The sequence below is a fragment of the Pelecanus crispus genome, chromosome 2, assembly GCF_030463565.1.
Source record: "Pelecanus crispus isolate bPelCri1 chromosome 2, bPelCri1.pri, whole genome shotgun sequence".
In the NCBI taxonomy this organism is placed as follows: Eukaryota; Metazoa; Chordata; class Aves; order Pelecaniformes; family Pelecanidae; genus Pelecanus; species Pelecanus crispus.
Genome location: NC_134644.1, coordinates 97,453,521 through 97,467,321, shown reverse-complemented (window position 1 = coordinate 97,467,321; position 13,801 = coordinate 97,453,521). Strand labels below are relative to the sequence as shown.

Here is a 13,801-nt window from a genome sequence, read left to right as displayed (position 1 = left end):
CAGACAAGAGACAGTCACTGCCCCAAAGGTTTTCCTATGCATTAAAAATGCACATATTTTCAAATACTAATCCTCAGTTTCCAAAGACATCTTCGGAAGTGGTCTCTGATCCCTTTCCTAATGATACGTGGCTGGACCAGTGCGTGCGAATGGAGGGCCGGAGCTGAGTCTAGCTATATATGCAATCCTTAATGGTGTTCCCATTTTCTGCTCTGCAACCTCTCTGCTCCTTTCCCCTCAGGAAAGCGTGCAAGGGAAGGGGAATTTTGTGGACTACCCATGTAGAAGTTGTGCTTGGACAGTAGTAAATCAGAGTGAGAAGCTAATTGCACGTTGCCGGGCCCTATGCTGAAATGGCTTTCTGGCTCGTAGGGTGGCCTGGGCACTCAGATGGCAAGTGCCTCAGTTGCAGTTGTCACAGTGTCCTGCTGGGAAAGAAGGAGCCATCCAAGTCTTTGGGACCTGCACTGTTTTTTCTAAATCCTATGGGAAGCTGCTCCCTGGAGCCCTGTTGCGCTGTCTGCCAAGCTTCAAATTAATGTGGTTCTTGTGGTTGAAAGCCTGTGCAGCAAGGAAGATGTGGTAATAATTTCTTTTCTACAGAGTAATTTATAATGGCAAAACAATTTAAAATACTCGGTAACTAGCTTGGTTACTTAAGAATTTTAATCAAGAAATTATTATGGTTTTTCTTTGTATTACCCTTTCTAGGGTTGTTAGTGACTTAAATTGTGTTTGCAAGAACTTTTCTACTAAACCTTTCTCTTGGAGCAAATTCAGACAATAAATAATGCATTCTGTAAGCACAGCTGAGGAAGATTGCAAACCATCTAGGGATAAATTGCACAATAAAATATATGAAAGATAAAGGTTAATGCCAGCAACATCACTTAATGTGTTTCATTACATAATCAAAGGAGTGTAACAGTGCCTGTAACTATCTTTTTTTCCATACATAAAGAATCTCGAAACTAGAAAGGATTTTTGCATGAAAAGCAGTTGCTGTTGGGAGGAGCTGTGTGGAGAGAAGGGAGCTCATTTACAGACTTATAATCAAAACTAATGGGAAATGCTGGGTGGGGGAGGATGCAGGCGAAGAAGAAAACGTAAGCTGTCAGTGCTGTGACCGCAGGAGGAGTCTGGACCCCCAGATCGGGGATGGGGTGAGCTGGCTGTTGCTGGGCTGCCTTCCCTCTGGTGTGGACTGGTACTCTGTCAAAGCCTGTCCAAACTGCTTCCCAAGCTTTCTCTCTTCCAGCATCCTGCAAATACCCAGAAGCTTCAGCAAAATCCATAAAGGCCTATTGTTACTCTTAAAAGGATTGAAAATTAGCCTTTCTCCTTTCTTTTACCTAAAAATGAGAGGCAAACGAGGAATCGGATGGGAAGACATGAAAATGTCAAACAGGTCCAATGATTTATCTGAACATGTGAGCATGAAACCAAAGTGGGAAAGAGTGAAACAGCTTTTGTGGATCCTGTCACAGAATCGGTGTGTTGTCTGTATGTAGGTGTGTATCACTTAAAACTGCATCCTGCTATTCGTTTGTAAAAGACAGACATTACTAGGGTAGCAACTTAGAGTTTTGAAACCTTCAGCCTCTAAGTATGTGAGCACATGTTGGAATAAACCTTTTGTTCACAGAGGCAGTAGTTATGTCTTGCAAACGTGCTCTGTACAGTCTTTTCTTAAAAGTACATTGCACAGTTCACACCTTTGTATGGAACAGCTGAGATTTTTGAAGCTTTGGTGCGGTTGCTTTACAAGCCTAAGCCCATACAGAGGGTATTAGTACTTTAAGTTTTGAGAAGATAGAAGCAGATAATAAGTACAGACTTTGTCCGGTGTCTCCGTAACAAATAGCCATTTTCACACGCAGTTTTCAATGAGAGGAGGAAAAGCTTTGGCTTGTTTGTACAATATTCGGGATTTAAACTTTAATAGTACCCCAAATGTCCTCGTTGTATATGTTCCTTTAAATGTGTTTTGTGTATGTGTAACATCACACACTTTGCTTATTTTTTTAAGCTCAAATGTCAACAATTGCAATGTGTAATTATGCCAACAGTGGAGAGACATGTTTGCTTGATTAGTCACTGAGGACTGAATTCAGCCAATATAGCGTATGGCATCGAGCTGAAGTCCAGGGTCAGGAGCCTAGATTCCCTCTGCAGCTAGCAGAGAGACAGAAATGCCTTTGTCATGTGCTTTAGATCTTAAGTTACCCCATCTCTCTCCCTTAGCTTCAGAAGGAATTTAACTCTCTAAAATTACCTGGGCTGAACGTGGGCCTGGGCGTTCGTACATGACGGGTTCGGAAGCACTAACCCTCCAAATATAGATGCTGACTTGAACCTGGCACTAATCCTGCCCTGCCCTTCTAAGCCCACGCCACTGTGATTCCCAAAACCTGTCTTGCTGGCACGACCCTCACAGAGTTCGTGACTTCAGTATTGGTGTTCGATGACCACTGAACATGTGATGATACTGTGATTTCCCTTCATGTCAAGTTATTCCTCTGACTCTCAGAAACGGGTTTAAAATTCAGTAGCCCCGCAAAGAGGAACAGAATCACGGTTTTGTAGCATGGCCAACTTAAATCTTTTTTTTTTTTTTTTTTGATTGCTGTTCTGAATATGAAAGTCAAAGACTAAGATCTTGATCTTACACTAGTTCTCCTTTGTTGTTCATAGGCTTTTAAATGTGTACCTAAATATAGTATATGCCAGAGGAGAGAGTTAATGTTGCTATGAGAACCTTAACCTCAGCATTTCCTAGGGTTTTATGTTTATATGTAGGAAAAAGAAAGTAATGATCAAATAACTCTCAGTTGTTTTTCTTTTATAAGGAAGTACTGTCTGATGCCTTGTCTATAAGTGATCCTATCTGCAATGCATTGGTGTTAGTGCTGCTGTTTGGCTGAAGGGCTTTTTTTCCTGCATGAGCTGTGCAACAGAGGAGGCAAGAAGAGCCGTAGGGTTGACCTATTTATTTATTTCATTGCAGCACTTGAAATTCCTGTGTCTTATAAAGCTGCCTTAATGCTGCTGGGCAAGTAAGGAGGGACTGCCTGGTGCTCCAGTGTGTAAATGAGGTTGACCGAGTTGCTTGCCTGTCAGGTGTGCACAGAGCATGCTTAGAGGCTTTTCTTTTTCAAAGGTTTGCAACTTTAGGAAGCAAAACCTTCCTTCTTTGTTACCTCTTCAACGAGGCAAATAGCAGTTCAAGGGTAACCTGCATGCAGAGCTTGAGTCTTCAGCAGCTTTGAGTTGACTGATCCTAATTGAAAGCTTTCCTATTCCTCCAGTGACTGATTGCTCTTGTGAGCCCATGAGCTTTGAGTATAGAAAGCTTTTGGAAAAATGATCTCATCAAAACAGGGTTCCAGTGCAAACAGCAAGTACCTGCCTGGTACATAGGTGCCCTCTGCAATAAATCTCTCCTGCTTGCGCAAGGTACATGCATTTCAATTCAATTTTCTTTCTGTTTACCTCACTGATGGTACGGTTCTCATGTCTGAACAATCTTGATGAATGAAATCCGGGGATGAAAGTCAAAACTTGCTGGACTGATTTTCAGTTTGTGCAGCTCTTGGTAATGACTCTTCAATGTATTTTAATGGCTTTCTGTGATGTCTCTTACAAAGGGAAACTCTTGAAGAACTAGTGTACTGAAACCTTTTATCTATTAGATTTCAGTCAGAGGGCCTTTTGATAAGTGGTACTCTATACTTAGTTTGGAGTCATAATCCAGGATAACAGAGGTTGGTTTGCACTGATATAAGTTACACCGTGATTAATTTCAGATTGTAGAAAGCAAATTTGGATCCATATGATGCTGAAGATTTCAGCATATTGTCATTCAAAAGTGTGAATTTTCCTGATAGTTGTATATAGTCATAGACTTTCTTTTGCAGAAAAAGGAAAAAAAAAAATCACAAATAGAAAAGTGGAGAAGTAGTAATGTGACCGTGACACAACTGGGGTTTTTTTTTGTCCTCTTTCCTAATAATGTTTGCATTACTTGATGCACACAAAATACTGCAGTGAGGTTGAGGAACTGAGGCTGGAAGATGAAACAGCTACCAGGGTACTCAAGATACACGACCCATTATATGAAACCACTGAATATTAATGTTCTTTTAAATTTTTAATTTTTAGGTCTTTCTGTCTTTCAAAAAAAAAAAAGGCAAAAAAAAAAAAAGCTTGGGGGACGAATTCTTCCCAGAACAATGGTGCAGTCTGTTATCTGCTCCTTTGCACTGTAAAGCACTGAATGTTCAGCCAATATAGCGCTCTGGTTGGCTTAGCATTCTTAACCTTAATTTTGAATAGAAGGTGCCTTGTGCTGCTGACGTAATTAGGGCCTTTTGTAAATCACTGTTGCAGGCAGTCTGCTGTTGCATTTCACTGCATTTCTCGGAGGGATGCAGGGCAAAAGTGTCAGACTAACTTTCTGAACCTCTCTTCAGGCTAAGTGTTTTCTTTATTGGAGTATTTTATTCAGAATGAATTCTGCTTCGTTCTCCTTTGTGGATAATAAGCCCCAAATCAATTTTGCAAGTGAAACAGCGTTTCTGCTGGAAGAAGTTTGAATAGGGAGCCCGTAACGTGTTAAAGTAGGAGATGCTTCCTTGAAAGAAAAGAAGGGGGGGGGGGGGGGGGGAAGGTAGGGAATGTGAGAGGGTTGGATTTGACCAGTTGACTTGAAATTAAGTCCCCTCTGTCACACAGGAATATTGTGATCTGCCTCTTTTGTCACAGAAACTGTCAGAAAGTTTGAGCTGAAGCTTTGTCATCGAGCTGGTTTCGTATTTGTGGTTACACGTCACGCTCTGCAGCGTTGCGCGGGGGCATAAAATCCCCTTGCCTTTCGCCTAAGCCTATTGCCTCCGCAGAGGCGCGGGGTTTCAGCTCAGGCCCTTACGTCCCCTCCTGACGCAGTCTTTTGTATCCGTGATGTCAGTGGCGATACGCGGCCTTGCGCTGTCCTTGATAGCCAACACAGCGCTATTCGTCGGGAAATTCACTTGGTCGTTTTCTGCGTTCGCGCCGTCCACCCACTGAACCCTCGTCCCTGGGCTTTAAAGGGGTCGTTAAACCCCCCCCGCCGCTGACCCTCCCTGCATATGAACGTACCCACGTTTGTAACGTAGCTCGGATGGACACCGTGGTGCGGGAGCCGCCGGGCGCTGCCGGCAGGGCCTGACTGGCGCGAGAAAAGACGTGGCGTTACAGCCGAGTCGCGCACCGAAGTACGGCCCAACGCTGCGCACCCTGCACCTGCTCTGAGCTGGGGTTGCACTTCTGGAGAGCTGGCATCGGCTCCAACTCTGGGCAAGGAGCGGGAGGGTGGGACGTGTACCCGTGACCCCTTCACGTCATGCCAAGGGAGCACGGCGTGAATGACCACGAAAGACAGCTGCAGCCCTCTTCCAGTGGCCGTACTCCATTAAGTCTCGCTGTGCTTGGGAGCGGAGAAAAGCGTGGTGGTTGTCTTATCTCTTTTCCGCCTGCAAGGACTTGAGAGGCACCCTCGGCAGAAGGGCTCTCCCTCTCCTCTGGCACTGGGCAGCGACAAGGGTCAGGTGCAGCCTGTCCTATGCCACTGCCCCGTTCCCAGCAGGGAAGGACAAGAAGGGTTTTTCGTGCTTCAGGTGTTGCAAAAGCGGCGATCCCTCTGGCGCGCGTATGCCTGGCACAGGCTCCCCTGCGAAGGCTGAGGCAGGGAGCGCAGGGCTGCGCTTCTCGGTGACTAAGGAATGAATGAATGAATGATGTCACCAGGTTGGTTCCTGAGGCAGGAAAGCCATCCGAAATAGTTGAGTTTCGGTACGGAAAGCGGAGTCGTGCGCACCGAGTGAGCCGAAAGGAGAAAGGAATTCTTTCACCGCCTTTTCGGTTGTGTCACTCCCTTCTGATCTATTGCGGTATGAAGTAGTTTAAGGGGGGAAATCAAGTGGGTATTAGTCCCTCCCCATTCCCCAGTAAAAACAAATAAACCAGCAACTTTTTGTCTTGTTTAAGCGTTGGCTTTTCGGTGCGCTTGCACGTCCAGCGAGGGAAGGCGAGAGCCGCGCTCGTCCCCTGCTGCAGAGCGGGGCCGGGGGCGCTGCCCCCGCGGCCCCCACAGCCCCCCCGGCCCCCACAGCCCCCGCGGCCCCCGCTCCCCGCGCCGGCCGGGCGCGCCGTAACGTGGGCGCTAATGACAGAGAATGGACCTGCCCGCAGGGCGAAAAAACGGAGGCGCGCCCCCCCCCCCCCCCCCCCCCGCGAAGAAATTTCGGTGTGTGTGAGGATGCCTCTGACTCGGTTAAGTGTTGGCAGGAGCGGGAGTGCAGCTGTGACCCCGCACGGCGTGCGTGCCTTCCCCACACGGAGCTGCGGCAGCCGGGGTCCCCTCGCCCCTCCCCTCCCCTCCCCTCCAGAGCCGACTTCTGGGAGAGCTGGCTCATCCCTGCTGTCAGATGAAGCCGTTTCCTGAAGGCGCGGGTTTGAGTCACTTGGGCTCGATGAGGCTTTAACTCCTCCCTCCCTGGGCTTGAATTTGGAGGCAGCCGGGGGAGCGGGCGGCGCGGTGCGGCGCGGTGCGGCCCGGCCCTGCCGTCGCCCCCAGCCCGGGGGCCGCGCGTCCCGCGCCCGCCGGGGCCCGGAGCGGAGCCGGCTGGGGGCCGGGGCGGCGGGGAGCGGCGGGAGGAGAAGTTCAAGTGCCGAAGTTGCAGGCAGATGACATCAGCCGCTGCCAGGCCGGGCTGCGGGCAGGCTCCGCCGCCGGGGCTTCGGCTCCCGCCCCCCCCCCCCCCCCCCCCCCCCCCCCCACTGCCTTTGAACTTTGGGGCTGCCGGAGGGGGGTCTCAAAACGCCCGTGGGTGGTCATAAAACCAAATTTCCTTTGTAATTTCTTTTTTTTGGGGGGGCGGGGGGGGCGGGAATAATTTGGAAGTCTGATAGTGTGTGGGAAATGATTACATCAGTCGGAGGGAGGGCTAGGATTGGTCTACACGGTGTGGTTTGATTCACTACCGCAAAGATTGCGTGTAACCCTTTGAGTGGAGCTCTGGCAGAGTTGTTTCCCTCCCCAGAAACAGTCCCCATAGCAGGGGCTACGTGACAGGTAGGGCACGGCCGCCCGCTGACACCGCCGGCACCCCGGGCGCCCAGCCGCAGGCTGCAGAGGGTCGGCGGAGGCAGGGGACAAACTCTCTCTCAAGAGGCGATCTCTGTTTAAAATGCCATCTTGTTCTTCCGACTGCTGCCTTTTACGTGCCGTTGAGGTAAGATTTTCCGTATCGAATTAGCCTCCGGGTTTTTGTTAGATTCGCCTTCACTTGCTAGGATGCGGAGCCTTTTCAACGTGGAGTTGATTTAAACCTCGGAGCTGCACGTTCGCCCGGAGAAATAATTTTGCGGCAAGTGTCTCGCGCTGGAGCAGAACAATGCAAAGAGGAAAGCATCTGTATCGTTCAGGAGGTGGGGAGAAGGTTCCTGACTTGTTCTCTCATCTCCATTAATATTTAGGATGTGCAGCGTAGCGTATGCGCGTTCGGTTTCAAACTACTTTCAAGCTAGGATCAAAAGAGAAGTCGGGGCAGGGAGAGAAATGCGTGGACCGTGCTAGCTAATTGATCTGCCGGCGAACTGCAAGTGGGACTTCCCCAAGCGAAACAATCAAAAGTTAGTGGGGAACAAGAGAGCCATTTTTAATCTTCGGGGTCTTGGCCTGCTCCTCTGTAAATGTTCGGAGGCCTCCGACGGGATCGCAGAGAAAATTGTGCGTGTTTGACCGGATGGAATTTCTCTCGCCCACCGTTGCCGAAGTACTCTCTTGATACTGTTTCACGTTTGCTTTACCTTACGCAGCTTTAAACGGAACCTGCTCTCTCACTTTTCCTGTGTATGTGGTCGTATTAACCCTGCTGAATCTTTGTTTAGTGCAGGGAGGTGTTGGGGAGGGGGGAGGGGAAACGGGGCAAGGGGGCATCAAGAGAAAGTGTTATAAAAGTGAATCATCCATGTCATTTGTCCTGGCTGCCAAGGTGCTTGGAACCGTCACGCCAAGAGGATGCTTTTCTACAGTAGCTGTGTGGTTTGCCTATGTTCAGAGCTGTTGATCTGTAAGTGTACCCTTTATGTTGCAGGATGTAAAAGTCTTTAGTGAAGATGGAACAAGCAAAGTGGTCGAGATTCTAGCAGACATGACAGCCAGGGACCTCTGTCAGCTGCTCGTTTACAAAAGTCATTGTGTGGATGATAACAGCTGGACTCTAGTGGAGCATCACCCTCACCTAGGATTAGGTAGGGAACGGTCAAAGGGGTGGCATGGTTACCTGGGAACATAAAATATGTGTAATTCCTATTAATGTGCTTCCAGCCGGAACGTTTTCTTTCCACTGCTTTTAATTGTAAAATTAGCTGAAGTCACGTACGTGCTTTTTGTGTATTACGATTTGATGTGTTAAGCGTTTAAGCCATTTTAAGTCCTTCTCTTATTTCCCATCCTCTGCTGGTTTTTTTTTTTATTATTATTATAAAAAAGAAAAATAATTGTCTAATCTTCGCGCTAGCGCTCTGTTGCTAGCTTGCTGTGTCTGAAGCTATTGCAAATAAACAGCTTAGGCAAATTAAGCTTGATCCTTAGAGTCCTGGTCCTGTGAAACAGCTCAGCTCATCACCAGCTGGGAGACCTGGGTGAACAGACTCAGCTTTGCATACCTACAGTACTGCTTATGAAAGCTAGACATGCTGAGGTGGGGGAGGGGTTTGGCTAAACTTGACTTCAGGCAGGGAAAAAATGGTGGCACCACCCGCAAATCCATGGGCAATTCCTGGACCAGCAGTGGCATCTGCTCTCCAGGCAGCAGCTCCTCCACCTGACTGAAATTAAGGTGTCATGGTTACAGTTTCAAGAAGGCAGCAAGAGGAAGAACTGTGGGGAATTAAATAACACCGTGAATTGGTTTAATTACAGTACCTGAAAGACTCTCATGTTATTCAGTCTTGCTTTTCCTGTTATTTTGTGGCACTGATTAGTTGCAGGGTTCTGCTGTGCAGCTTGCAACTGCGTATCGCTCAGATACGCTATCTGTAATTCTGCGTAGCATACAATAACGCTTTAGAAAATGTAGCATTTGGAGTATTAGTCGATCTACTTCATGGGGAATTTTTTTCTAGAAAATAGAGGAAGACAAATCATAAGCTGCGATCACCGGCACTGGAATTGTGAATGCTATCTGTAGCTAACAGAGGGGTTTTATGTCTAAAAATGTAATTCAGAACCCTTACAAATAAAAAAAGGAAACAATTTGCTGGAGATGTAATGCCCTAAACCGATACTGTTAAACACAGATAAATTCACTGCTCTACAGAATAGCACTCAAAAGGAAAAAAAAAAAAAAACCCACCATCATAGCATATCCTGATTATTTAATGGCTTTATTGGGTATCTCTCCTAATACAGAAACACGTGAAAAAATTAACATGAAACACTTGTTTGTATATGTCCGTGATACCCTTTCAGTTCTGAGGACATAGGACGAGGTGAAGAATTAAGGTATAAATTACAGAATCTTTATCTCCGTAGCTTAATATGCCACATGCGCGCTTCTAACAACCTTTAGAAATTTTCAGTTTTATCGATGCTCATTAAACTACCAGGCTCTCTTTTTCTATATTCTCTTTCCCATCATTGCTGATTACCAAGGTATTGTGTAAACAGAAGCCTTCTCCTTTGTAACCAACATCCTTCTCCTGCCAGATTCATTCAATGATGCCACAATTCAGTGTTTGTGACATCACAATAGCTTCCATGGTGACTAATTGTGCTGTCAAACTCTGGTGTGTGACATCTCTGAATGAATCGGGCAGGAGGCTGATTAGGAAATCAAAAGCTTCTGTTTACACGCAAATAACTTGGTAATTAACAATGATGGGAAAAGAGCAAGATACTTATCGGGCTGCATTTATATACATGGGGACCTGCCTGCCTTGGACCTCTGTTTCACACTGAAGCACAAAGCGGGGCCCCGGCTGTCCCAGAGAAACGGGGTGTGCAGGTTGGGGCTTCAGCAGCCGCCAAACTTTGTTCTGCAGGGACTGCTCCAGGGCTGTCCTCTGTAGGCCAGGCAGTCGACCTGTGTGAAAAATAATGCAGCCTTCGAGGGCGTAAAGCGAGCAGACAAAGAAAAAAGTATTTAAAGCGTCAAGAAAGATGTAATGGTACAGATTTCACATATTTGAAAGGATGTGGACAGAAAAGCGAGTAAAAGAGTTCATTTAACAGGAGACAGCAACATCCATTTTGTTGCATTTGGGGACCAAAGTATACTCTGTGACATATTCAGTAAACTTTAAATACCAACTTTCACGTGTCTACCCAGTTTTGGTTGCAGTTTGAATTTTTTGTTACACAGATGCTTATTTTTAGCTTCTCAGTAGCTTAAATGCTTCCCTGAATTTCAGAGACTGTCAGTTCAAGGTAACAATCTGCCTGCACCTTAGGTGAAGTTACTATCAGGTGTCTGATGTTCCATATTTTTCCCTCTAGAAATAAGATTGCTTACAGTACATCTGATGCAGTATGAAACAATGGCAAATAGATGCTTAGCGGTGTGGAAAGAAATACGGTTTAAGAGCAGTGAGAGTTCTGTGTTTCCAGAAGACGTTACTTCTTACTCGAGACATCCTTGCTGACTTAATGCTGTAGGTGGTAATGTTGAAGCCCACCAAAAGAGGAGGATGCCTTAAAGTTCACTATCTTTTTTTCCTCCTGGTCTTGCCTAATACTACTTTCCAAAAGAGCTCAGTTTGCAGAACCAGTTCATCTTTTTACTATTGGCCAGACTGAGGACGAGAGCAAATTTTTTAAGTCAGCTGTATATTTATCACTATGGTGATCTTCTAGGTCCCAGTTTGTACAGAACCTTCACCTGACTGCTTACTTTGCACGCGCAGTCAAGTGTGTTCCAAATAACACGCGTGCCTGCAAATAACTTCGGACAGTTATTGGACTGCACAAAGTATTTGTGTTCTCACTGGAGGCAATGGTGTGACAATTTATCATCAGGCTTGCTCAGATTTAACATGTGGAAATAGTTCCTGCTGCACTGTACCACTAGTATCTAAAAGACTCTGTGGTCAAGATTTAAGCAGTCTGTGAAACTTGAAGTGGTCCCATTATTTTGTTTGCAACTAGATTTACACCTAACCTGTTCATAAAATGTGGTATTCTCCCTATGTGCTACTCTGTGCTTAACTATCATCAATTTAGGACGGGGACTGAGATATCTGTATTGGACATTAACAGAAATAATAATAATAATAATAATAATAATAATAATAATAATAATAATAATAGAGACAGACTGTCATGATAGCATGTGTCTGGACACTGAAAGAATCCCTACCTACAGACCTCGTTTTTCCAGCTGCAGAACTGACTGTCCATCTTACTTAATATAGTTGAAGCAGGAAAGAAAAGTAGTAGGGCTCTGAAATGTATGTATGTTTAGAAGAAAGAATCGCTGCATAGTTTCGTACATAGATTTTCTTGTTTACAAGTGCATTGAATTTGCTTTGCTTTAATCTGAACAAATTAGAAATGGAACAGTTAGACACAGTGCTTGCTAAAATATGAAAACAAAAACTGTTTCACTCTTTGGTCCACCTCTCATTTGTAATGATCCTCTAACTGGGATTTTTGGGCCATGCCTGCAAGTTGTTCACTATGGAATCCAGCTCCTTTTCCCATCTTGTAGTAGTTCTACAGTTCTGTATAAGTTTAGATAGTGATACAGGGCAATTTTGGGGGCGGGGGGAAGTCTGTCCGGTTCTTCTAGGAAGTGTGTAGAGGAGACTGAGTTGAGCCTATCAAGATAAACAAAAAGGAGACATTTCTGGTCACTTCAGCAGCAATACCACTTGAAGACAGGCTGGCCTATTGAACTTAATAGATTGACATCTGTGCTTCTAGTTTTGTAGCAGGAAGCTCAAAGCAGGGCTGAGGTGGAGTTGCTGGTGTGTCAAGTGGCAGTTCATCCCATTTGTACTAACCGAGCGCAAATTACCAAGGACTTCCCAAGTGTACAACTTCTATGAAGTAGCAGCAAACTGATGAGGACTAGCTTCTTTTTTACGTGCATATGCTATGAAAAGCTGCACCTTTTCTTCAAGATGGCTTTCACCATCAAAATGAAAACGTAAACATTAAATCAGCAGGGGTATCACCACAGAATCCTAAGGGTCTTGATTTGGTAAAGGAATACATCTAGGTCAGTTGCCTGAGGAGCCTAAGAAACAGTCACTGGGTATATTTACACAAACTAATGATCAAAATACAAAACAAATTGGCAAATGTTCATCTATACTGGATTTCCTTGGAACAGACTGAACAGGATGTGGTTTGTCCGTGCCCTTGGGCGAGCAATCTTCAGTGCGTTAGGAAAGTGAAGACCACAACTTTGCGTGATGACAGAAGCAGGCAGTAGCAGGACACATGGTCTTTCAGGGTTCATGCTGTGATGAAGATTCATATCAATGTAATTAAATGTTTTCTGGAGGAGGCGTAATTTAAAAAACAGAAAGACCCTCCACCCTCATAGGCCCACCGTCCTTATCACAGTGGGGAGGAGATTTGACTTACCTGGGTGCCTAAAACCATGACAGCAGCAATAGATCAGCAACAGTACCTGAAACTTCACCTGTGAAGCCCCTAGATAATGTGGAGGTTTAGGTGATGAATGCTCAGGTGGTGCAAAATGTCCTTAATTAACTGATCTCAATAGCAGTATTGCAGAGTACATTAGTCAAAGAACTACCCCTTAAAAGTGGTGTTACGGCTAATGCACTAAGCAGCACCTCTTTGTGTGAGAGCAGCCCAGTACGAAAATCTTCAGTGCTACCCCCTTGAAACACAATCTATAGCAAGGCTGGACAATGCAAATGCATGGCAAATGCTGAAGTCATCAATGAGCTGGTGATGACTGACAGTCTAAATGCAGGTGAAAAAGACAATGGGGTCATTCAGAGATAGGTGAAATTCTCAGTCAAAGAACTTACATTAATTTGCTGCGTTGAGTAATTCAAGTGATACTCAAGAGCTTGCTACTTTTTGAGATACCAGTGACTGCTTGCTTTCTGTCCTGAAGATACCCCAAGAGAACTTGGGTGGCAGCCTGGCATTTCTAACTGTGGGAATGCGAGGATGCAGGAACACAAAGTGGGGAAGGGACTCTGCAAGTCACATGCATTTTGGATAGAGCTTTGCAAAAATTATTTTTTGTTTGACCTCATTTTTTATTTCCTATTATATAAGGGGTGAAAGTACTGACTATTAAGACTTCTGAAAAATACCTAAGTATTTTCTCAGAAACTTTTGAAGATTTGCCAAGATCATGAGTTCATTAAGTAGTGCACGCTTAGCCCAGTTGCCTTCTTTCAAGTTACTGCTTTCAGTGAATTTGATTTGTTCAGCTATCTGTTCATGCTTTGATGTACCATTCTTTTGACCAGAGAAGTGGTGGTTATGGGGAGTTACCTTGTCACCAGATCTAGAGCAAAAAATTGCCCTGTCATGTGTACAAAACATTTGTCTCTGTCAGTAGTCCTGTAAAGTAGATCCTGTGACCTCTTTCATAATAAACCCCATTGTCTAGCATCTACAATAAAGGCCTGAAGTTCACCTTGAAATGAACTGGGTTTATAGAGTGTGATCAAATAGGACACTGTATTTCTGTGATAGTTCGAGACCTAACGGGGGCCTTTCCCTAACTACTTTCCCCTTAAATCTGTCCACCTTGCCAGTTCC

At 45.4% G+C, this 13,801-nt stretch overlaps 1 protein-coding gene across 2 annotated transcripts in view; it reads left to right on the top strand.

Annotated features, from left to right (window-relative positions):
* Window positions 1-13,801, top strand: part of GRB10 (growth factor receptor bound protein 10) — a 108,014-nt gene that overhangs the window by 76,618 nt on the left and 17,595 nt on the right. For both annotated transcript variants that reach the window (XM_075705456.1, XM_075705457.1), the window contains one exon: window positions 8,139-8,295. In XM_075705456.1, the coding sequence (XP_075561571.1) occupies window positions 8,139-8,295 (157 nt within the window). The remainder of the gene's footprint in view (window positions 1-8,138; window positions 8,296-13,801) is intronic.